Source organism: Fusarium falciforme, chromosome 3, assembly GCF_026873545.1.
Source record: "Fusarium falciforme chromosome 3, complete sequence".
NCBI lineage: Eukaryota > Fungi > Ascomycota > Sordariomycetes > Hypocreales > Nectriaceae > Fusarium > Fusarium falciforme.
Window position 1 is genome coordinate 308,046 of NC_070546.1, and position 21,836 is coordinate 329,881.

At 50.7% G+C, this 21,836-nt stretch overlaps 8 protein-coding genes across 8 annotated transcripts; 5 read left to right on the forward strand and 3 right to left on the reverse strand.

Moving 5' to 3' along the window:
* Positions 1 to 254: 254 nt before the first annotated feature.
* NCS54_00341300 (NmrA domain-containing protein) lies at positions 255 to 734 on the forward strand (the record flags this gene model as incomplete). The annotated part of the gene is made up of 1 exon (XM_053148987.1): positions 255 to 734. The coding sequence occupies one exon, from the start codon at positions 255 to 257 to the stop codon at positions 732 to 734; it is 480 nt and encodes a 159-aa protein (XP_053004962.1).
* Positions 735 to 2,837: 2,103 nt separating this feature from the next.
* On the forward strand, positions 2,838 to 3,453 carry NCS54_00341400 (Hypothetical protein; the record flags this gene model as incomplete). The annotated part of the gene is made up of 2 exons (XM_053148988.1): positions 2,838 to 3,144; positions 3,194 to 3,453. 2 exons carry the CDS (start codon positions 2,838 to 2,840, stop codon positions 3,451 to 3,453), a joined length of 567 nt encoding a protein of 188 aa, XP_053004963.1.
* A 657-nt stretch (positions 3,454 to 4,110) lies between these two features.
* On the forward strand, positions 4,111 to 6,641 carry NCS54_00341500 (FAD-binding FR-type domain-containing protein; the record flags this gene model as incomplete). Its single annotated transcript, XM_053148989.1, has 7 exons — positions 4,111 to 4,593; positions 4,647 to 4,687; positions 4,735 to 5,040; positions 5,095 to 5,324; positions 5,378 to 5,439; positions 5,490 to 5,611; positions 5,660 to 6,641. The coding sequence occupies exons 1-7, from the start codon at positions 4,144 to 4,146 to the stop codon at positions 6,639 to 6,641; spliced, it is 2,193 nt and encodes a 730-aa protein (XP_053004964.1). The 5' UTR covers positions 4,111 to 4,143.
* A 771-nt stretch (positions 6,642 to 7,412) lies between these two features.
* On the forward strand, positions 7,413 to 9,395 carry NCS54_00341600 (Hypothetical protein; the record flags this gene model as incomplete). Its single annotated transcript, XM_053148990.1, has 5 exons — positions 7,413 to 7,598; positions 7,652 to 7,745; positions 7,798 to 8,201; positions 8,262 to 8,589; positions 8,644 to 9,395. The coding sequence occupies 5 exons, from the start codon at positions 7,413 to 7,415 to the stop codon at positions 9,393 to 9,395; spliced, it is 1,764 nt and encodes a 587-aa protein (XP_053004965.1).
* Positions 9,396 to 10,412: 1,017 nt separating this feature from the next.
* NCS54_00341700 (NACHT domain-containing protein) lies at positions 10,413 to 13,887 on the reverse strand (the record flags this gene model as incomplete). The annotated part of the gene is made up of 8 exons (XM_053148991.1): positions 10,413 to 11,302; positions 11,349 to 11,369; positions 11,421 to 11,807; positions 11,857 to 12,111; positions 12,166 to 12,277; positions 12,329 to 12,399; positions 12,664 to 13,342; positions 13,392 to 13,887. 8 exons carry the CDS (start codon positions 13,885 to 13,887, stop codon positions 11,260 to 11,262), a joined length of 2,064 nt encoding a protein of 687 aa, XP_053004966.1. The 3' UTR covers positions 10,413 to 11,259.
* A 450-nt stretch (positions 13,888 to 14,337) lies between these two features.
* NCS54_00341800 (Helicase ATP-binding domain-containing protein) lies at positions 14,338 to 18,015 on the forward strand (the record flags this gene model as incomplete). The annotated part of the gene is made up of 12 exons (XM_053148992.1): positions 14,338 to 14,985; positions 15,036 to 15,616; positions 15,673 to 15,780; positions 15,832 to 16,040; positions 16,098 to 16,128; positions 16,177 to 16,370; positions 16,419 to 17,319; positions 17,367 to 17,507; positions 17,603 to 17,650; positions 17,696 to 17,798; positions 17,848 to 17,946; positions 17,995 to 18,015. The coding sequence occupies 12 exons, from the start codon at positions 14,338 to 14,340 to the stop codon at positions 18,013 to 18,015; spliced, it is 3,084 nt and encodes a 1,027-aa protein (XP_053004967.1).
* A 241-nt stretch (positions 18,016 to 18,256) lies between these two features.
* Positions 18,257 to 19,387, reverse strand: NCS54_00341900 (Hypothetical protein; the record flags this gene model as incomplete). Its single annotated transcript, XM_053148993.1, has 1 exon — positions 18,257 to 19,387. One exon carries the CDS (start codon positions 19,385 to 19,387, stop codon positions 18,257 to 18,259), a length of 1,131 nt encoding a protein of 376 aa, XP_053004968.1.
* A 1,018-nt stretch (positions 19,388 to 20,405) lies between these two features.
* Positions 20,406 to 21,754, reverse strand: NCS54_00342000 (Hypothetical protein; the record flags this gene model as incomplete). Its single annotated transcript, XM_053148994.1, has 2 exons — positions 20,406 to 21,377; positions 21,431 to 21,754. The coding sequence occupies 2 exons, from the start codon at positions 21,752 to 21,754 to the stop codon at positions 20,406 to 20,408; spliced, it is 1,296 nt and encodes a 431-aa protein (XP_053004969.1).
* Between the last annotated feature and the right edge of the window lie 82 nt (positions 21,755 to 21,836).

Genomic DNA, 21,836 nt, shown 5'->3' on the forward strand with positions numbered 1-21,836 from the left:
AATCGAGGGAACCCTTTGCCAGCGCGAAATCAGTCCAGTACTTCTGCACCTAGCCAACAATAACAAAACATTGATGAAATCCAATCCCTGGGAGTCAAGATTCAGAGCGGCGACTTCATCGCCGCCATCTTCCGGCCCTTTGACATCGTCATCCAAAGGTTACCCAGGCAGCGCTTCAGGCCAAGCTACCAAGATTTTCCCCTTGGCAGTTTGGGCTTGATTTTGATCAAATCCCGGAAACCAGCTACGGGGGGATGTTCGACGACAATAAGCTCATTCGGAAGCTGTTGCGGGAGCAGCATGATATTGATTGGACCGTGGTTTCGACCGGGCTGTTCATGTCGTACCTGTTTCTCCCGTCGTTCGGCGTTATCGATGCCAAGAAGAGAGTGGTGAGGGCCTTGGGAAGTTGGGAGAACAAAACCACAATCACTCTACGCGATGACATCGGCAAGATGGTCGCCGAGGTGGTTTATGCACCTTCGAAGGAGGGTTCGGACCACATGGTCTACCTGAGTGGGGATACCATCACATACAGCAGGCTTGCTGACCTGGTCAAGGAGCACTTCAAAGCCGAGTTCATGAGGGAGTTGTGGTCCATCCCGAAGCTGGAGGATGATCTAGAAAAGGATCCCGGCAAACTCTGGAAAAAGTACAGAGTGGTGTTTGCTACTGGTCATGGTGTCTTTTGGGGAAAAGAAGAGAGCTTCGACTCGAGAGGCAAATTCCCCTGACCAATGTCCTAGATTACCCTGAACGCAATGGCGAGATGGTTAAGAATTTGGACTAGATAGTGTCCATCAATAATTCTTATGGGGTTAAGGTCAGAATCTGTGTTTAGACTCTGGTCGAACGCGGGTTCGGAGACTTGAGACAAAGTAGTGTTGGGGGAGGCCTGCTTGCCTTTATCGATGCTTTTGGCTCGTAAATGTCGGTTTATCGAGATATTTAGAGACAAGATTGTGCCAGCATAGTATGGGTGTCTTTCGAATGCTTTCACGGCATAGAAGTCTGTTAGGCTACATTTCTTTTCCAGAGGTAAGATTAGGAGTGGCATATATCGCGAGGGGTCCAAATATATATAAGGGGCCTGGAGGGTTGCATTCTGTTCATGATAATCTCGTTGCGTTCTGCCGCATCCACTCAATCATGAGCAGGGGGCGCCAGGGGAGCAATGTGCCCACCGTGAGTGCGAATACGGTATGAAGCCTACACCGCCACAAGATGATATACTAGCTTAGTGAAAAGCAGCTATTTTAGGTTCACTGGGTAAGCATAGGCCTCTCGCAAACTGTCGGGATGTTAAAATCACATCAGGTAGTTCCGTCTGCCTCAACTGCCGGCAGGATGAGCGGGGTTCAATACCGGGGCCCATGACTTGTTGGAATGAGTACTGAACAGTGTTATTCATTGCAATTAAGATGATTCTTTTACCGAAAGTGACGAATTCTCTTCACGTTCTTCTCAGTGATTGAGATGAGAACTGCAACCCGAGCAAACAGATGAGTGCGGAACTACTAAAGCTGAAGGGTACAAAATTGCTGAGGCTGGACAGCCACAGCTGCCAAGACATATAGTATGTAGTAAAACTGGAGCATTGTGGAAAGAGGCCCGTAGTTTGAGCTATATAATAGGTTTGATGACACAAGACGATCAATAGCCGTGAAGAGAATGCCCCAGCTTTTCGTGACGTGGCCAACGGAACGGATGAGATGAATCTTTTAATAGAACAACAATAAATAGGAAGAACTCTAAAGAATTACGGGAGCCCGGGCCCAAATTTCCCAAGGTAATGTTCATGAAGTAGCAGCGTGACTGGGCCATAAACCAGGCTCAACCCCATTACCCTACATTGGATACTGTATTCTGTACATGGCAATTAACCTGTACGGCCTGGCCAATTACATGCCACCCGCGAGTACGCATTGACTTAATAACTGAGGCCTCCATATTGTTGAGGATGCTGTTAAGAGTGACATCAACTGGAGACAAACATCAGGTGGTTCCCCTCATTAAACAAGTTCCATGCATCACTCGTAAAACAGACCGACAATCATCGATCCAGACACCCTCGAATGGCATCTCCCTATCGGCCTCGTGTTTCCCATTCCCCAAGCCCAAAGGATCCCCATCATCCCCCAGGCTGAGCCCGGCAATAAAATGGCATACGTCAGCGTGTCCCCAGGTGCTAAAAACAGCATAGCCCAGCCCGGCAGCTGCGGAATGCAAGGGTGGCAATATCTTCCGGAAGCCTCAAGGGTACGTTACAGCTGATCCTCGGCAAATGCACGAAACAGACGAGTCCCCAGTTGCGATGGCCTCTTGAAATGGGCCTCTTGGGCTCTTGGCTGGTGTGGAGACGTACATAGGGGCTGACAGAGGACGCATTCTAAGACGCGGATGGCCAATTGGTGGAGAGTCGGGATGAGCTGTGAATGCCGCCACCGGAGTAATAAACATCAGACCCCTAAGTATCGGCCGAGTCCAGCGCCAGCCACTGTAAACAGGCCCTGAAGTGCCGTCATTACAGGAGACGTGGACAATGCGGGCCCCAGCCAAGCCCTGGAGCTGGGGCACGTTTTTCTCGTATTCCTCGGAGGGGAATGATGTCAGAAGGGCCCGCCGTCTCCCTACGCATAGATTCGTTTACGAGAAGATCTTCATGAAGATCTTTGGTCGTCTCGTTTTGTTTGCTATATAAAGGGCATTGTAAGAACCCAATCTGGTGGCTGTTTGTACAAGTCATCCTACAGCATCAACAACACCTTTAAAGCAACACAATCCACAACAACAAACAACAAGCACTTCACCCTTTTCCACACTTTAAATCCTTCAAAATGCAGTTCAAGACTCTTCTCGCTCTTCCCGTCCTCAGCGGCCTCGCTGCTGCCGCTCCCGCTGCCGACGCTGCCAAGACTCCCGGACCCTTCCAGGTCCTGGCTCTCCGCTCCGCCAGCGACATCCACTTTGCGACCGTCAACGCCGCCAAGAGCAGCCTCTTCCTGAAGCTCCCCAACTCCAACGCCACCTGCGACTCCCAGTCTGATGGCGCTGCCACCTTCAGCTTGACCAAGGACGGCGAGCTGTACCTCTACTCTACCGACAACCCTCCTCAGCAGGTCTTTGCCGACCGATCTGGCATGGGTAAGCATTTTCTCAAAGAAATAAACTAATGCCGCTAACATTAGTAAAGGCCAGGGTAAGCTCGGATACATCACCGGCGCTCAGCCTCCCCCCAAGAACGGCGAGCTCAAGGGCTGGGTGATTGACAAGGACGGCAACCTGTCTCTCGACGGCGCGAGCCTCCTCGCCTGCCCCAACAGCATCGAGGGCGCCTGGAGCATCTGGGTTTCTGCCGGCGTCGCCAACCCTGCTGGCAACGAGGGCTGCCTGGGATTCTCTGCCCGCACCACCGAAGTTGAGAAGCCCAACAGCTGCACCTACACCTCGTAGATGCCATGATGAACACGATTCTGTAAATTAGATACCACGGACAACCTGACCTCTGTACATTCTTACCACCTATTGATAGCAGTCTCACCTTAGACTTTTTCTGAGGCTGCTCAGCTTGATCAGTAAATACAACTGAATGCATGCAACCATGGCACACTCACAGTGACACCTGTAGTCCAAACGATCACCAGACTGCATCGGCGTGACATCCGAACCGTACCCATCTGGTCTAGCTCATGTGCCTGCAACCCGAACAAACCAACATCAGGGTCCTCGGGTGGCTTTCCCTACCCACTTAGTGAGCAATTAATGCTGGTCTCTTCGCCCCAACGCGCAAGATCTGGCAGAGTAAGAACCCCAGATGACACCTTGAATCGTTATCAATCTTTCACGATTGATCAGAGATGACCCCCAAATACATGGCGCGTGATTCCTCCAACGAACGACTGTCAGCAATAACACGCCTGATGCCAAGTTCCCAACCAGCCCAACTGTGGAGAACAACACGCCCAGCGACCTCGGGTCATTCGGCCTGAAGGATTCCGTAGTGCTGTTCACGTGATCTCGAGCCGATGTCGTGCCGCGTTTTATCAGATGATCAGATAAAAAACCTCGCACGAGCCCCCTTGTCACCCACCCGTCATCAAAACTGCCTCGACACAGGACAGGACATTTTGCGAGCTGCCGGCCATGAAGTTCGCAGCGTCTCTGGCTGTGCTCGTCTCGTACATTGCGATATGGAGCTCGCCAGTCCGTGCCGCTGCGATCAGGTCTCCCGATGAGGTTTGCTACGATTCCTGCCAAGCGTGTCTGAAGCCGGTGCATTTCGATGAGACACTCTGGAACCAGACGGGCCTGCTCAAGCCGTGCTACAGCCCACGAGCCATAATCTCGCTGTACCTATGCCTCGAAGTGTACTGCAAACCTGGAGCTCGAACCGCGGGCTTGGTTCCCCTCAACGAAACATGCCAGGAACGCGCCCATACCGTTCTGCCGCCGTTCAGCTTGATTTCAAACTACAGCGCAGAAGATATTGCAAAAGTCCGAAGGTTTGAGCTGAATGAGACTGGCCAGTCTCACACTTTTAGAGAAGTGGTTATTCCATCAGAACACTTCTTTCGTGTTTGGTGGGACACGCTGGTAGGTAACCATGCCAGCAGATCGGTAAACGGCTGACTTAACTGTGAATGTAGGACGCTGTTGCTTATGTGTATTGGTACCACTTCATCTATGGGTAAGTAAACTGCTTCAATGCCTAAGATATGGGCTGACCGGCAACAGCGCTGTCATGGTTGTCTTCTGGGCCGTCGTCGTGGCTATTGGAATAATGAACCACGTCGGGCAGCACATTGCCGCCTTGCGCATGGTTCGGAGCAAGTCATCAGGATCTGGGTCAAAGTTGAGCAACTTTTACACCCGGACTTTGGGTTCGATCACTACTCCTGCCACGTTCGGAGACCGATGCGCTCAGAAGATCGGCTGGGGAACTGTGCCGCCCAGGATACAGTCTCTGACTCTGGTCGCTTTCCTCCTGGTTAATATTGCGCTGAGCATTCACGGATATAGAATTACACCTGAGAATTTCTAGTAAGTACCGCCCGCGGTTACACAAGAACATGGAATCTCACCTCTGGCTTCTAGTTTCGAAACCAAGAAACGACAAATTCTTCGCTATGCCTCTGACCGTACCGGCATCATCTCGTTTGCCAACTTTCCTCTCATCTGGCTGTTCGGCATGAGGAACAACATCCTCATGTGGCTTACTGGATGGGACTTCGGAACATACAACAACTTTCACCGCTGGGTGGCTCGCATCGCCACAGTCCAGGCCATCATCCATTCTATCGGCTACACACTCCTTGTTATTGACGGTATGTGACCTGAACATCCCTCTTTATGGACCTCATGCTGACTCGTAAGTTAGAGGGCGGCATGGAAGCCTTCATCAACTGGTGGTCGTACACATTCTGGTGGACCGGCGAAGTGGTATGTTCCTCAACCCCGTTATCCACGTCCCTATTCACTAACATATCCAGGCTACTATCTTCATGTCTCTTCTTATCGGAGCGTCATTTTACTGGATTCGACGTCAGCATTACGAATTGTTCCTGGTTGTTCACATCGTCATGTCCATCATTGTATTGATCACCATGCTTGGGTAAGAGAAGTCGTACCTTTTCCCTGAATTAATGCTGATAATGCATAGCCACGTCTCCATCTTCGGTGGCCAATTCGATGGTCTATTCTGGGTTCCCTGCTTCATCTGGGTCGGCGATCGCGTCCTCCGAGCTCTCCGAATCGCAGCCTTCAACCCCAAGTTCTGGGATACTCAGGCTACTTCTATCTATAACCCTTCCTCCAACATTGTCCGACTGGTCATCCCTTGGTCGACGAGTCTCTACAAGCCAGCACCCGGTACTTACTACTACATTCACGTACTAAACGGCCCTCGTTGCTGGGAGAGCCATCCTTTTACTGTTGCCACAGTTTCAGATGAAGGCCAACCAGCTGCGAAACTTCTGGGCGAGCAGGTTCCTCTACTTGAAGCAGACAATGTTGGGACAAGCTCAGATTCGGCCGAGACCCAGGGTCTTTACCCAGAGACCTGTAATATGGCGTTCCTCATTCGACCTTACGACGGCTTCACATCCCGACTCCGAGACACAGCCGAAGCGGCATGGCCTAGAAAGGTGCCCCAAACCGTACTTGTCGATGGTCCCTACGGACACACACAACCATTCCATCTGTTTGACAACGTTGTTTTCGTTGTCGGAGGCAGTGGCATAGTCGTGCCACTATCCTACCTCCAAGCTCTTACTGGCCCCATTGCCCCCAAGTCTGTTAAGATCCATTGGGCAGTCAGAGAACCCGGCTTCGCACTGGATGTCCTCCACAACGATATTGGCGAGCTTCTCGGAAGTTCAAATCTCAGCATAGAGATCCACCTCACAATGCATACACCCCGCGACGAGCTCAACGACTGGCCATCACAAGTAACCCTCCACCATGGGCGCATAAATGCGGCTTCGGTGGTGAGGGGCACAAGCGAGAAAGCAGGCAACGAGAGCGTCGCAGTCGTTGCTTGTGGCCCTGCACAGATGGCAGATACGGCTAGAAAGACGGTCGTGGAGCTGCTACACAATGGGGTCTCACGGATAGAGTATTTCGAAGAGAGCTTTCAGTGGTGATATGGCGTAGATGGATTTAAGCGCCTACATATAGATTTGCATCATGGTTAGACAGTTAGCGCATGGCATTAAACGCATGGATGGTTTCACAATCATTATAGTTGAACATTCCGCACTTCACCGTCCCTCTTCATCTTGATCGTAGTCTGCCTTGAGTCCAGCTGACGGGCTTATGGCGGCGTCTGGGGCGGTTTCTCTCGCGTAATAGTTTGTTTTTAACCATATCTACAGAAGCTAGGAATGGTGGCACCAGTCTGCACGCTCCCATGCCAGCATGGACAATCCCCTGCAAGGCACAACGCCATGCTCACAGCCCATCTCATGCCGGTAGACGCCTTCAGCCAAACGATGAAACCCGAGCCACTTGTTGCTTTCGAACGCAGCCGGTAAGCCCAGACCAAGGCCATTTCCGGTCTTTATGGCGTTTTGTCTCGGGGCTATGGAGAACTGTGGCTGATGACCCCCTTGAACAGCGGCGCCTGGACTGAATCTAGATTCCTTGGCGCTGCCATCAGCAGGAACACTATCGATTCTAGCTCTTGGTGATTCGCTTCAATTGTCTCCATGCGGGTTGATGTCTCTCGTAGGGCTGCATCTTGCTGTTAACCCTTCGGTTGGCGCGGTCCCGTTCTAAAAGCGCCATCTCAGCCCTTGTGATTCAGCTGAATTGGTCAATAACCCCTGGTTTCCGTAGAGTCTGGGGGGTACTTTAAAGTAGTGGCCAGCCTGCGTGTTACCAACGCGTCAAAGCTCCCCAGCTCATCGATTAAGATGCGACTCTCACTACCATTCCTCTTGCCCTTTGTGCTGCTAGCGCAAGTGGTGATCGCCCAGAATGCTGCGCTCAACACCCTCCCCGTCATCTGCGCCGGCGTCAAAGAAGTGTCAACATGCAAGATCAAAGTCATCGTGCCGAGTGGTGTCAAGGTCAACATGAAGACAATCAAGGTCCCCACGGTAGGCCAAGCTCAATACCCACGCGTCGACAACGTCGTGCTAATCTCAGGTAGTGGAACAAGTGCAAAAGCCGCCAATGGGCGGCATGGAATTGCCCGACCTTGAAGAAACCCCTCAGGATTTGTAAGGGATGGACTTGCATCCCTGGTAGGACTGCCCCTCAAGGTAACGAAGAGGAGGTTTGCTGACACTCACTTAGGATGGGAGAAGAAATCGGTACAAGTCCCTTCCAGTTTGACCATTCTCACCAAGGAGGTCGATCTCTGCGACGAGATTCGTAGGGCGCTTGGCAAGGGTCTGGGAGACAAGTTCATCAAGTCAGCCGAGGCCATCTGCGGCTGCTTCACCCGGTTGCAAAACTTCGCTACGACTGGATCATTCACTGCTATGTCGATTCGAGGTGAGATGACGACAGCTACTGCAAAGGTCGCGGACGACACTCTTAGTATTGAAAAGGTACCGTATCCCTATGTCTCTGCCGAGTTCTCGTCTAATCTGTCCAAGTGTTTTGGAAAAGTTAGTCTACCAATTCTCAACAACAAAGCCGATATTGCGAGTGTACTCAAGTCCATCGCCCCGTGGGTTATCGCTCAAGCCAAGGATGTAAGTCCTCATTCGCCCCGAGTACACATCTTGGAATTGATGCTTAAACCAACTTCGCAGATCGATCTTTCAGTCTTTCAATCTCTCGCCCGCGTAGTCGCTGCCTGCCAAGCCGGCAACTGCAACGCGAACTCCATCAGCGCCGCCGTCAACAATTACCTAACCCCCTCATTCCAACTGATGGAGCCCCCGATCAAGTCGGTACTCGTTCAGTGGGATGGTGCGCTGACTCGGATCCAAGAAAGAGTCAACGATATTAACGAAGCGGCTAATTCTCTGGCATCCAACTACGATATTATGCGAGCTGAGTTTGATTCAAGCAAGCAAAAGATTTGCGAGGAACTGCAGAGGTGTGATGGACAGGGAGTCTCGAAATTCCTCGACCGGGGTGAGTCTACAACAACGTCATGATGAATGTACAAGCACTGACTAACCGTTGCAGTTGATGAGGTGATTGAAGCTGCCAACAGACTCTGGCCAGTCCGAGGCCCCCTTGACGTTCCCTCTAACCAGCTTGGTAAGAGGCTTACTGAAACGACTCAACTCAGAAAAGACATCAAAAAGTATCCGGACGCGGCAATTCTAGTATCCATGATCAAACAGGGCAAGTTCAAAAAGATCAGCGACATCTTCCTATTCATGCCCATCGTGCAGCGAGTACCCGAGCTGGCCAAGCAGATCAAGACCGACCTTTCGCCACTCCAAGACATCATCAAACAATACAAAAGCCCATCCGGAGAAGCCCAAGAAAATACATGGGCCCTCAGCTGGTCCAACATCATCTGGCCAGATACGGAGCTCACATCCGACTCGCCCGAAGCAGACGCCGCCCTAATCAGTGAACTAAATGCAGTAGACGAAACAGTGAGAAAGTACCTCTCAAGCCATCTTCTAGCATACAGCAACGGCATGGTGATAATGGACGCCGAGCTTAGGGGCTTCTCGGTGGTCAACGGGTCCTTTGCCATGGAGACTAAGGTGGCGATGTACAACCGGTGGACAACGCTCGCGATGGACATGCCCTGCTCCAAAAAGGAGACCAAGGTGTACAAGAAGAGTGGGCTTCAGAAGTCGTTCTCGTGGAGGACATACTTCAAGTGCAAAGTGGCTCCCGTGACGGCATACTTCCCAAAAACTCAGGTGCCTTATGTTAGGATCCGAGGTGGAGCAGGCCCAGATCCCAACGATCAATAGTCTCATAATTCTCTCCTTTTCCCGGACTTCACGGTGTCCATTTGTCATTGTTTGTCGGAAACACAGGCAGATGTTGATCTGGGGCTCCCTAGCAGAAGTGTGGTTAGTAGGCACGATAGACCTAATTGAAGCACACATGAAGTGCGTAAAAAGCGCCTCATCTTTCTACAAAGAAGATGTCCATTGCTATTTACAGTCACTGAGCCTCCTATCTAGAGCGCTCCCCCGAGCCTATCAGGGCTTCATTCCTCTGGGAAGGAAATCCCAATTTCCCACATCAAAAGAATCAATCTCTTGGCTTAACCCCTGGAGTACCAAGTTCGGTGAGCCTCGCGGTTGCTGAGATTGGGTCTAAGCTGATGGAATAGGAAACGTGAATTGAGGCTGGAAATACTTTTGCCTCTGCCGTAGACGGTAGGCGTTGTCCAGAATCTGCATCTCTGCCGCCCAATGGGGTCCTTTTCGTTTGCTGGCGATTAAGATGTAAGGTTCGCCACTGGACCCGCGTGTCAGGTCAAATCCCGGATGTTCAGCGATGAAACGTAAAACTTCTATGTTGCTTCCCCCAATTGCAGCGAGAATCGGGGTTGCAAATTGTGCCACCGCATAGGGTTCGGGCACAGGCATCAGGTCTGGGCCGACATGATAGGTGTCAATGAGGGTGCGAACCAGGGTAAGGTCACCGAATGCCGCAGCAGCAATGAGTCTATGATAGGCTCCCATGAGAACTGCGCGCTTGTGGTCAACAAATATTTGTCCCCGACCAGCCAGTTCCCTAAGGCCGAGGGTATCCATTGGGTAAAAGAGAATATGCATGGCCCCAGAACGCTGATCGGGTGGAAGTTCGCACATGTCCCAGAAACCAGGTAGCGAAGGTTTCTCTAACTCTTCGTTTGGCTGTTCCGGCTCGACAGTAGTGGCGTTATGAAACTTCGGATAATCTGGGTCTAGTCTGTGAAGATAGGGGAACAATGGCTTCATTTCATCCATGTGCGTCGCGCCTGCTGCCTGTTTTCGGCCATTACCATCTTCTTCCCTGGGTGAAGCCATGGTGGCCGCAGATACGGACCGTGAGACGTCGGCTGTCACGGGAATGCTTTCCGGTAATCGGTAAAAAGTAGGAGGCGAAGGAGTATTGCGGTAGCCGTTAAAACCCTCGCCGTGGACATGAGCGCCAGCAGTAACATGGCTGGCGTTCTCGTAGATAGTGTCTTGCATCTGGCCAAGGATGTCGTCAATGTCGATGAGATTCTTTTGCGTGCGCGCGTTGGGCTTGGGGAAATGCCACTGCTGAACCAAGGGGGGGTTGCTAGGAACAGGGCCAGCGTGCACGGCGGACGGGGGAGCTGGTCCAGCCATGTACTGCTCTGTAGTCGTCCTTGAGGCAAGTGGGCCAACATGTGGTGGTGGTGGCACCGGGCTTCTTTCATCTACCTTCTTCGTCAGGGCTGCCATGGAATACTGGTCGAATGAAGAGGGTGTCGACTGCTGTTGGCCACGTTGAACACGTCTGGATCCAGTCCTGCGAATCGTTTTTCTACCAGTCACTACAGCGTGATGCGTGCTCGTGTGCTTCTTCAGGGCCTTGGCTGACCCAAAAGGAGGGTACTGACAGCCCGAGAATGTGCATGGAAAGCATCTGACGTGTGACATCTCGTGATCTGACCGAAGCCTCTCTGTCTCAAAGCCAACGGTAGCCCTTGGGCAGGACCCCAGCCGGCATGTGAGCGCAGCCGTTCCAAAATGAGCTCTAAACAGTTCCAACTCATCTCTGGTGAGGCCCGGGAAGTGATCGTGGTCAACCAGGGACATGACAGCACCTTGGTACGATGCCAGCAAAGCAGTGATGCTTTCTGACATGAAACTAGATTTCGAGGATGCCGAGGGTGTCGAGATCCCTCGAGACGCTAGTCTAGGTCAACAACAAATCACGAAAACCCCCCAGCGACTTACTTACCATTCTCTTGCAGGATTCTAACTTCAAGATTCTTCAAAGATCTAGCCATCAAAGCTCGCGTAACACACCTGTAGAGTGCTGGGTATTGCCGTAGAGCTGGGAGGCGCTCGTCGAGCTGACTTGTTCCTCCATCGTTCTCAACAGCCATTTCTGGACTCGAATCTTTCACCACATCCGCCAGTTGACAAGCAAGGATCATCAGTAGTTCAGGAGAATTTGTGTCGATGCCATCAGCCCTCGCTATATGGGACAACAAGTACTCTGTCCAATACTCGGTAGCATAGACATGAAACCCGTGAAGTCCCTTGCCTATCCGAAGCACTCTGTCGTGTTCAGAGAATTCGCCTCCAAAGAGTCGTAAACCAGATAAAAGACAAGTGACTGTGGCTACGCCGTGTTCACGAAGTGCTTGCTGCTTGTGGATGACGATGTTGCTTGAAGAGCTTTGGAGGAACCTGATTCTGTAAGTAACACGGCTCAAGTCTGTCTTGTTGTGGCTCTTACTCTTTCACGGAGATATGGATGAACGCTAGGGTTGAATCCCTTCTCTCCTCGATCAGAGTCCCGCAGATGTCTAGGATGTACTGAGGCGCCAAACGATTAATCTTAGGATCACCGGGGCTGAAACTGATAGCAGAAAGTAATTCAAGCTTCTGAAGTGGTCGTTCCGCAAACGCAACCCAACCGAGAATGCATCTCACACGGTCCACGGAGCGAGAGTCCAACTGAACCAGAATCTGGGTCAGGATCTTATAGTAGCTAGGGAGAATATCAGCATGGAGTCTTGGAGGCAAAGGGTATTACAAGGCTTACAAATCTGCGAGCTTCCTTGGCAGTTCGTTCACCGACTGCTTGATTTCATCACCACTGTAGAAAATGTTGGTCGCGAGATAGTCCATAACAAGCCGGGCGTAGAGAAACATTCCTAGATAAGATCAGTGAATATCCAACAGGACTATCAGGCCAAACAACGCACCGTCAGCCTTTTCCACGATCACTGTCCGGATCTCTTCGATTTCAGCCTGCCCTATGTCAAGCTGTCGGAGCCTTGTGTCCAGTGATCTCAGTCTCTCTCTGACGTATTGCCCTATTGCCCCTTGCAGAGAGGTCTTTTCCTCAGCGAGTGAGACTGTTTGTTTTCTGCGGAGGTTCTGCAACGCATTCGATGGGGAACGACTTGATACCAAGACCTTGCATACAGTGGTGCCAGGTAAAGAGGGTTTTGATGTAACCTGGTTGATTAGACGTATCAACCGGGTCTGTTTGTCTGGCTCACACTCATCCAATCCGTCAATGATGATCCATACATACTCTTCCTGGTTGGGCCGGCTGGACATGTTGGCAAGAAGCGTTTGAAAGAGCTGTTCAAGAGCTACAGTTGTAGGTGGCTTTTTCTCCAAGACGTATGCCTCGTTGACGTGGGCGACCAGATCGCCGTCCTTTCGAACAAGCTGAAGAATCAACGACTTCAGGATCTGCTCATACGCGGTCGAAGACGCGTAGCGGTAGGTGCAAAAGTGGTGGATGGTAAAGCTGTTGGATGCCTTCATAAAGATTGCGAGCTGTGTGCATAGGACACTTTTCCCAGTCCCAGCCGATCCCTGCAACCAAAGTGCTGGAGTATCTGGCTTGTCTTGAAGCCAAGAGCGGACCTTTTGGTTCTTCAAGATCCACGCGCAAGTTCCTTGATGTTCGGCTACTTCTGAAATTATCGAGTCAAAGATTGTCAGCTGATCTGATTCGTTGATCTTGAGCCACGATGCGGTAGCCTCAAACTGCTTCGCGCTCTTCTCGGCCTGCTCGCGGTCGAGTTGGCTCTGGCTCTCTTCTCTCCAGGATCGAATATCTTCTCGCATCTTTCTTGCTTCGGCAATGTCGAGAGCGTTTGCTTCCTGGTCGATCAAAGAGCCGTGTCGGTTCAAGTCTTCGAGAATATTGTTGAACTTGCTCTCGAAACGGCCCCAGGACGTGACAAACATGAGTTTCCAGCCTATAATATTAGGTTATGCAACTTTTAATGTCAATTCTATCCTACTTACCACTTCTTCGAACGAATTTGTATGCATTCTTATGGAATTCCAAAATGTCGGCGTAAAAGACGGCAAGCGTCTTGTGGAACTCTGGCTCGCCACGAAATGCATCGCCGAGGATCTCAAATCGCTTGAGTGATTCGGCGATATTCGAATAACCCTTGATGATCTTTTCAAACGCCTCGACATACTCCGAGGCTATCCGCAGGATGAGAGTGATAGGTGCCCATATCCACGGTAAATAGGGAGTGCCGTTACAGAGAATATCAACAACCTTGGAGTAATGTTCAAGTCCTCGGAAGAGGGGCATGAGACGGCGCATGTTGCGGAGTGATTGCCGAGCAGCAAGCTGATTTTCAATGTCAAGGGCTGTCTTTCGGACATGCTGCAGGGTCGTATTGCCAAAGTTTCGTTTGTCTCCTGGAGTGATGGTGCGCTCAAGCTCATCGTATGCCGTCTTCAGGGTTTGCCTCGCCAGCACAGTGACAGCGGGGTTACGAGGCATCTTGCGCCACGAAGGATCTGTTGAAAGCTGATGAAGGGCGGATGAAGAAGTCTGGTGGAGGGTGTCTCGTAGTTATGGCAAAGTCCAGAGCCTGATATGCACTTATCAATTTGTGACAACACACACCCACACACAGCCACCGCCAAGATCACAATTCCGAGGCGAAAGTGCACTTAGGGGACTAGCTTATTCGCCAGCTACGCGCTCCGGGCCAACACCATGCAGGCCACCCAAATTGTTGCATGTATGCCTGATAACTGCATTACAAACACCTCCTCTATGCCTAACGAGGCGTATCGAGTCATCGGCTGTGATAAATATTCAGCCTCACCAAACTCAGAGCCTGATCTGACTTTGCCACCTTACACCACACATGTAAGACCGGAGTACGATTTAACAGTCCCAATTCGATTCAAGGGAGCAGCCTGAGCTCAGGAATCGTCCAATACAATGGACACGCCTAGGGGTCCCAACAATACACTCAAGAGGCGCCGGCTGGACGAGGAAGCCTCACCAAACGTCCAAGGGACTGGTCACCCAGCCCTGACTACTGGCTACCAGGCAGGCTACAGGTCCTACACCAGGCCTTTCGAAGTTCAGCAGTTTTATCCTAATTCAGTATCTCAACCCGTCTCAGCAACACTACAGCCTAATGCTAGGGGCGCCTACTCGACCATATCACCTCATCACAACAACGCATGGACTCCCTACCACAGCTTTCAGTCCCAGAACGCAGCAGGAGGTTTTTTAAATGATAAAAGTTTCCAAGCAGCGTTCCCTAACTTACAGCCTCCATCAACATCTTTCGCCTCCCCTTCGTTCGAGCTGTGGTCATCCATGTCCATGGGACATCTTATGCCTCAAGAACAGACCCAACACTACGGCCAATTACTGCCTAAATCTTCATGTCAACAACATCTCTTAGATTCCGCTCAGAGTTCTTCCAACGTCCAGCCATGGCAAAGCACAATGTGTGTAGAGGCTCAAATTCTAGACATCAGTACCATCATCGCCGTAGACAACAGCCTACCAGCTGCACCCGCGCCAGCCCGACAGGTGCTTGAAGAACAAGAACCAGAAAAGGTGTGCTTTGGTATGGTGAGTTCTCTCAATAGAGCGGTCCAATGATAAGTAATAACGTGATCAAGGTTCCGTCCATATCTGCTAGGTGTGATCCGAAGAGCTCACTGAACACTCCACCTTCACCTTTTTCGGTGCAGATCAAGACCTCCCCGAGCTCCGATTCCCCAAAATTCATTTCAGAAGAATATCCGGAGATCTCTGGCCATATCATGTCAGACCACGGCCAGATGATTCAAAGCCTTCTCGAGGACGAAACTCTGGACCTCTACGTTTCTTGCACCATCCCAGACTCTCAAAGCCCAACACAGCAAAAGACTCGATCCAGTCCCCTCCAATGTACCTTGGAGATTACCGTCTACGGCCCCTCGGACCTTTTCGACGAAATTGGAGAGTGGTTCGAGGAGTATCAAGTCTACCTACAAGATCCTCGAGAGTGTCATATCGACGTCAAATACTATAATCCCCATCGCCTTTCTTCTGACGACTTTGCCTCTTGTGATCTTGTTTCTGAGGTCGTCTCGAGGGGCTCTAAGATCCTCCATCTCGAAAGTATCCCGCAACAAAAAGATTTGCTAGATGATTTGGACAGTCAGGACGATCTAGAAGAAACAGCACAACCAACAGTTATCAAGAGAAGCCTAAGAAAGTGAGTGACATCAACTAAATCTTAGTATACACTTTCAGACTTACCACATGCAACAGGCATCAAAAGCAGGCTCTCACATTCATGCTACGCCGGGAGCAGGGCTGGGCATTCTATGATCAACGGCCAGATGTTTGGGAGATGAGAGAAAATGACCGGGAGCGATTGTAAGTTTCGCTCAATAGCAGGTATTGTCAATGCAGTTAACAGAGTTGCAGCTTCCTGAACCGGATATCTAATGCCTATCAAGCCGAAGAACCCCCCCAGTGCTACGGTGGCATCATTGCAGACCCAATGGGGCTTGGCAAAACACTGACCATGATTGCATTGGCAGCAACCGACCTGGACAGGGATAACACTGAAATGGATACAAGCGAAGACGGCCAGTTGAGCGTTGCAGCTACACTCATTGTTGTGCCACCTCCGCGTAAGCTGGATTCCGACCCTGTTGCTAATTCAGGGATCAAGATCTAATGCCTCGCAGTAATCGGGACATGGGAAGAACAGCTATCTGAGTCAGTACTTTTACTTCATCAACTAGATATATGCTTATTATTTACCAGGCACGTTGTTCACGGAGGCATGGCATGGCACCGCCATCACCGGGAGACCCGTCTCAGTTCCACAACCGAACTTGATCGTTTCAACATCGTCTTGACAACATATCACACAGTCTCTGCAGAGTGGAACAGTGGGAATGGTGTGCGAGACTCGACTCTCTTCTCAGTGAGATGGGAGAGGATTATTCTCGACGAAGGTAGGACCATCAAAACATCAATTCCGACAAATATGCTAATGAAAACAGCGCATCTCATCCGAAACGCCAACTCAAAGATGTCCCAAGCAGTCTGCGCACTCGACTCCAAGTCTCGATGGGCTGTTACCGGCACTCCCATCCAGAATCGTCTCGGTGATTTAGCAACTCTCTTCAAGTTCATACGTGCCCATCCCTACACCGACCAAAGACGGTTTGACATCGATATATCGCGCCTTTGGAAGTCCGGCGAATATGAGGAAGCCATCAAAAGGCTAAAGCGTCTCTCAGCTTGCATGCTACTGAGACGACCCAAGGGAACCGTCGACCTTCCTGCCCGGCGGGATATGCAATGCCCAGTCAACTTCAACACCGAAGAGAGAGCTCTGTACGACAAGCTACGCAATGAAACTCTTACGAACATCAAAGAAGCTTTGAAAGGGGATATGGAACGCTCTCGAACTGGACTGTACGTCAATGTCTTGCAGCAGATTGAGTCACTTAGGCTGGTCTGCAACCTCGGTCTCCACTACCACACGAGACACGGAAAGGACCCTGCGGCTTCCCTAGAAGGTGACACTTGGGCCAGCAACGCACAAGGAACTTTCAATGTACAGCGAGAGATGGAGCCACCGGTCTGCATACAATGTGGATCAACACTCGAGATCACCGAGACTCTTCTCGAAGACCCATCTGTACCACGACAAAGCGCTCAGTTCTTCAGCTGCCTGAAGTTTGTATGCGCTGATTGCACGCAAAGGCAGTCTAGAGGTGTACTAGAATGCGGCCACAATCCCCGTTGCTCAGTGGCATCTGTTTCCACTAATAGCAGCGCTCTTGAGTCAAGCCCGGAAGAGATACAGACGCAGACGAGAGCAACATCCATCGGCCTCTCGTCCAAGGTGGAGGCCCTAATCACCGACATCAAGGCTCTTCCATGGAATGACAAATGGTATTTGCTCAATCCCTCCGTATCACACGGTTTCTAATACACTATAGCATCGTCTTTTCAAGCTGGAGACTAACACTCGACATGGTTGAAGCCGGACTAGAACAAGCGTCAATTCCAAGTGTCCGATTTGATGGCAAGGTGCCTCAAAATGAGCGGCAGGAGATTGTGGAGAGATTCAGAAGCAACCCGTCCGTTCGCGTCATGCTCTTGACGCTATCTTGTGGTGCAGCTGGGCAAGTAACTCTCTGCAACTGTAAATATAGTAGTGACTGACAACTTCTAGTCTCACTTTGACAGTAGCAACTAGGGCGTATCTCATGGAGCCTCATTGGTAAGTCTAATCCCACGCTTCTTTGGAATGGTGCTAAATATCTAGGAATCCAACTCTCGAAGAACAAGCCCTTGCTCGGATCCACCGAATTGGACAAACACGAGAGGTGACTACAGTGAGGTTCTACATGCGAGACTCGTTTGAGCAGGTAAACAGCTTCAAAGGAAACAAAGTGTGAATTTCTAATGTTTTTGTAGCATGTTATGGGGGTTCAAGAGTCGAAGAAGCATCTGGCCGGCTTGTTGCTCTCTCCTCACGATGGTGAGCAGGCAGATGAAAGCCAGGGAAGACTAGAGGTTTATCATCAGCCCTGTAGCTACTACACATTGCTAACAAGTTCCCAGAAACTGAGGTCGCTGATTTGAGGTTGTTCATGTCAAGTCAACCAATTTTCACTACTGGGTGACGAGGTGAGGGTACCTACCCGAATAGGAGGGGCTTAGGTTGTCAGGGGTTGAGACTGGAACTCTGGTGATGATAAGTTAAAGATCGGTTAACTTTCCTAACTTAATGTTATGTTCGTGCGAACTCAAACACAGTGGTTGTTTCGCCTTCGAATGTTAAAGAGTGTAGATGTTTTGATCTCATCTTCCTTGGACATGCTACCTAAGTGGGAATCCCAACCACACCCACCGCAACAAGATTGTCAGTATCCCTAGACATGTGTCCAGCACCAGTAATCATCAGCTTCTTCTCTCCCTCTACTTCAATAATCTCCAAGCAACGGGAATGCGATGTCCACTGGTTCACATCCACCATCTTCCAGCCGTCCGGCTCCCCCGCGTCCTCGTTAATAAAAACTTCTTCACGGCCTGACCCATTCATGATAATCAAGCCTGAGCCATCATCTCGCTCAGAATGAGGCGTCCAGATGACAAACGGGGATGAACCAGGGTTGGTGTTGGTGTCGTTGGATAGAATCTTGTGTTCCTCGGCACTGCCAAAGTCGTATGGCGACGAGGAGACCTTGTAGTACGAAGGGCAACCACCATCAGGGCCATCACAGAGTTCGTAGGTCATGATGTACTTGTCGGTAGACCCAATGTGCGCAACAATGGCCATGCCTGGGCGATGTTTGTACGTCGAGTGAGCAACATCGTCGACGGGATCGGACCAATTCTTCAAATCCTTGGTCACGATATGAGAAAGCTTCTGAGCGTGAGACGGATCACGCTGATCCGAGTAGTAGCAGATGAGTTCACCATCGTGCATGAGGAGAAACGGCTCCCAGACCGCCTTGTCCCCATTCTTGGTAGTTTCGGGACCCGGTGCGTAGACGACGTGGCTGGCAAACTCCCAGTTCTCACCACCGTCAGTGCTGGTATACATGTCGAGCCAGGCCTCGCTGAGGTCTGCGGGAAGTGACATTCCAGACAATATGAGTGTGCCTGCTTTGTATTCTCCCAAATCTTCGGGCAGAACAAAGAAGTGAGGCTGATATCGCAAACCCCAGCCATTGACCTGGTCGGTAACGTTGACAAAGTCAGACCAAGTCACTCCGCCGTCGACAGACTTCCAGATAGGGAAGTGAGCCAATGGGGGTTCAGGAGCATAATCCTCCCAGGTGACGAGGAGCGAGCCATCCTGCAACTGCACGGAACGGCCGTAGATAGTTTTCCAGCTCGTGTAGTCATCACGGGGCGTGAAGACGATGTTGTTGGTGAAGTCCGCCACAGCTTCGACTTGGGCAAGAAGAAGGAGGTTGGCTAGCGATGAGAGAAGATGGATGGGTTTCATGATGGATAGATGTTTCAGCTGAGCGTGGTAGAATCAAGATGATTTGGCTTGTGATGATGGTCCGAGCCAGTACTAGAAGCCTTCTCGTGGGCTTCAATAGGTGTATTTATAGATGAGCAAGCACCCTTCTTCTTGGGTACGTCACCATATCCATCCATTGACTCGTCAGTAAATCACCAGATACTCGCCGTCAAGCACCATCGATAAATGACTCGATTCCGACGTTCCTCAAGCCGGGGTTCTTGCTCCAGGATTGGAGCGGTAGTTTACTCCTGCCGACATCCCCTCGAAATGATCCCGCGACCTTGCGGATCGGCGCCACCCCCAGTTGCGGGGTTTGGGGAATGGTGTTGTTCTCCGGATGATTCGAGTCCAATCTGGGGAACCATCCGGCATTGGGGCCACTCAGATCGATCCATTCCCGATCCCTGCCAATATAGGTCTCCAGAGCTTCTTCCGAGGTTGGATCGCGGGACTGCCAGAGCGTACTTATCCCCACTGTTAGAGCACTATCTAAGACTTTGTAAAAATAATACAAGTATACGTTAATCCCTTATCTTAATTTGGTGAGTATAGGAAGAGACTCATCATAGTTGATCTAGATCGCAAGCAAGGAGATACGGCATGCTCGCGACCGCTATGATGTTGACATGGGGGCAGATATGCGCACCTACTGGGTTAATTGAAGCCGGTCCTTCACTTTGTATTAACCTCGACGCCGACACAGACAAATCACGTTGGAGGAGGATTACTTGGGCGCCGAGGCCACCAAAGCACCATGGGTCAACGAGGTTATTTTGAGCGGGCAGCAGAATAGGGAGCATAGGGATCATAGGCTCGAGTGGGTGATCACAAGCGATGGTATAGAAGTTATTGCAAAGGGATTCCAATAGGACAGCATTAGGTTAAGCTGGCGGTAGTCCCGTCCCATCTCGTATCATCCTACTTGGCTATAGCTTGCAAAGAACGAATAGACAGTACCCAAAACATGCCTCTCTCAGAGCATCCATAGAGTCCCTTATACCACGTTCTCCAAGTTGATCTTGACAGCCAACACACTCTTCGCTAACGCTCCCGTCACAAAGAGCCACGCCCACCGCTGACCGTGTTCCAGCTTCGGGTCGATAGCAACCATAACAGCAGCCGTCGCAAATCGAATTCTCTCCCCGCCGTCTTCAAACAACAACCTAGGGCTCATTACGCTCAATTCCGCACCCCCTTGTTGTGATGGGATATACCATACCATGGACCCATCAGCCCCGTTTGGATCCGTCGTCGTCTTGGGAAGGTCAGCAGCCCGTGATAATCCTGCGAGGACGTAGCCGCTGGCATCAAATGTCGAATTGGCATATGGGTCGAGGAAGTAGCTGGGATTATCGATTGTCGAGTCGACCTTGATCGATGAGACAACTTGAATGGCAGGGTTTTCGGATGATGCCTTTCCCACCTCCAAAACACCTCTCCCAGCACATCCGATGAGGATTTCTCCAGATCTACCCCTACCAAGCCCATTTTGGTTATGGATACCACTCACCGCGACTCGCGCCTTGACATCTGCTGCGGGGTCGGTAGAAGTGAGCGAGTCCAACTCGACCAACACGGTAGTCGACCATCTTGCGCCCCAGTACACGACTTCCAAGAATCGCAGAGCACCTTCTTTGTAGTAGTGATCGTTTGTCACATAGAAAGAGTGAGGGTTTCGAGCTAGAATATCGTTGGGCGTCGAAATTAGCGAGTGCTGAACTGACCGTAGGTGTGTGGCTACATCAGACCCGATGACATGATGGAATATCTCGACGCGCGAAGCCGCATTTGCGTTGCATTCTTTCAAGTTCGCGGTATCAGGACAATGTGTCAAGTTTGGAGGGTGGTTGACAGCGAATATATAGACGGCGGCCTCTGCCGAGTCATGATCCGGGATGACATCAATGCCATGGGTGTTGAAAGGTCCATTGAAGTTTACAAACTTTAAACGTTGAGATTGTTTCGACTGAAGCGACGTTAGGGAATTAAAGTCAACATGTACTTAACCACACAACATACCTCAGGATCGACGACGTGTATTGACCCAGTGCTCTTGGCGGCCAAAGACGGGTCATGGAAATTGGCCAAGGGTGGGAACCATCTAAATCGACCTTCGTAGCTGTCCTCGCAGGCCAAAAAGAGCTTTCCACTTTCTTCTTCAAAGTGAACATCCTCGCATTGAATGGTGTCGTTAATGAAGGTGAGATGACTGGGATCCTGTACGATAGTGCTGCTCTTGTCTCGGAAGAAGCCCAGGACTGTGACGAACCGGGCCAAGGTACGAATATATGGGAGACAAAGGACAGAGAGTACAAGGACAAGAAAAGCCGGTTTGCTAAACATGATGGTAGTTACAAGGTAGTGTAGAGATTCTTACAATGCCATGTTTTTTATGCACCCACGTACTTTTATCAACTACCCCATG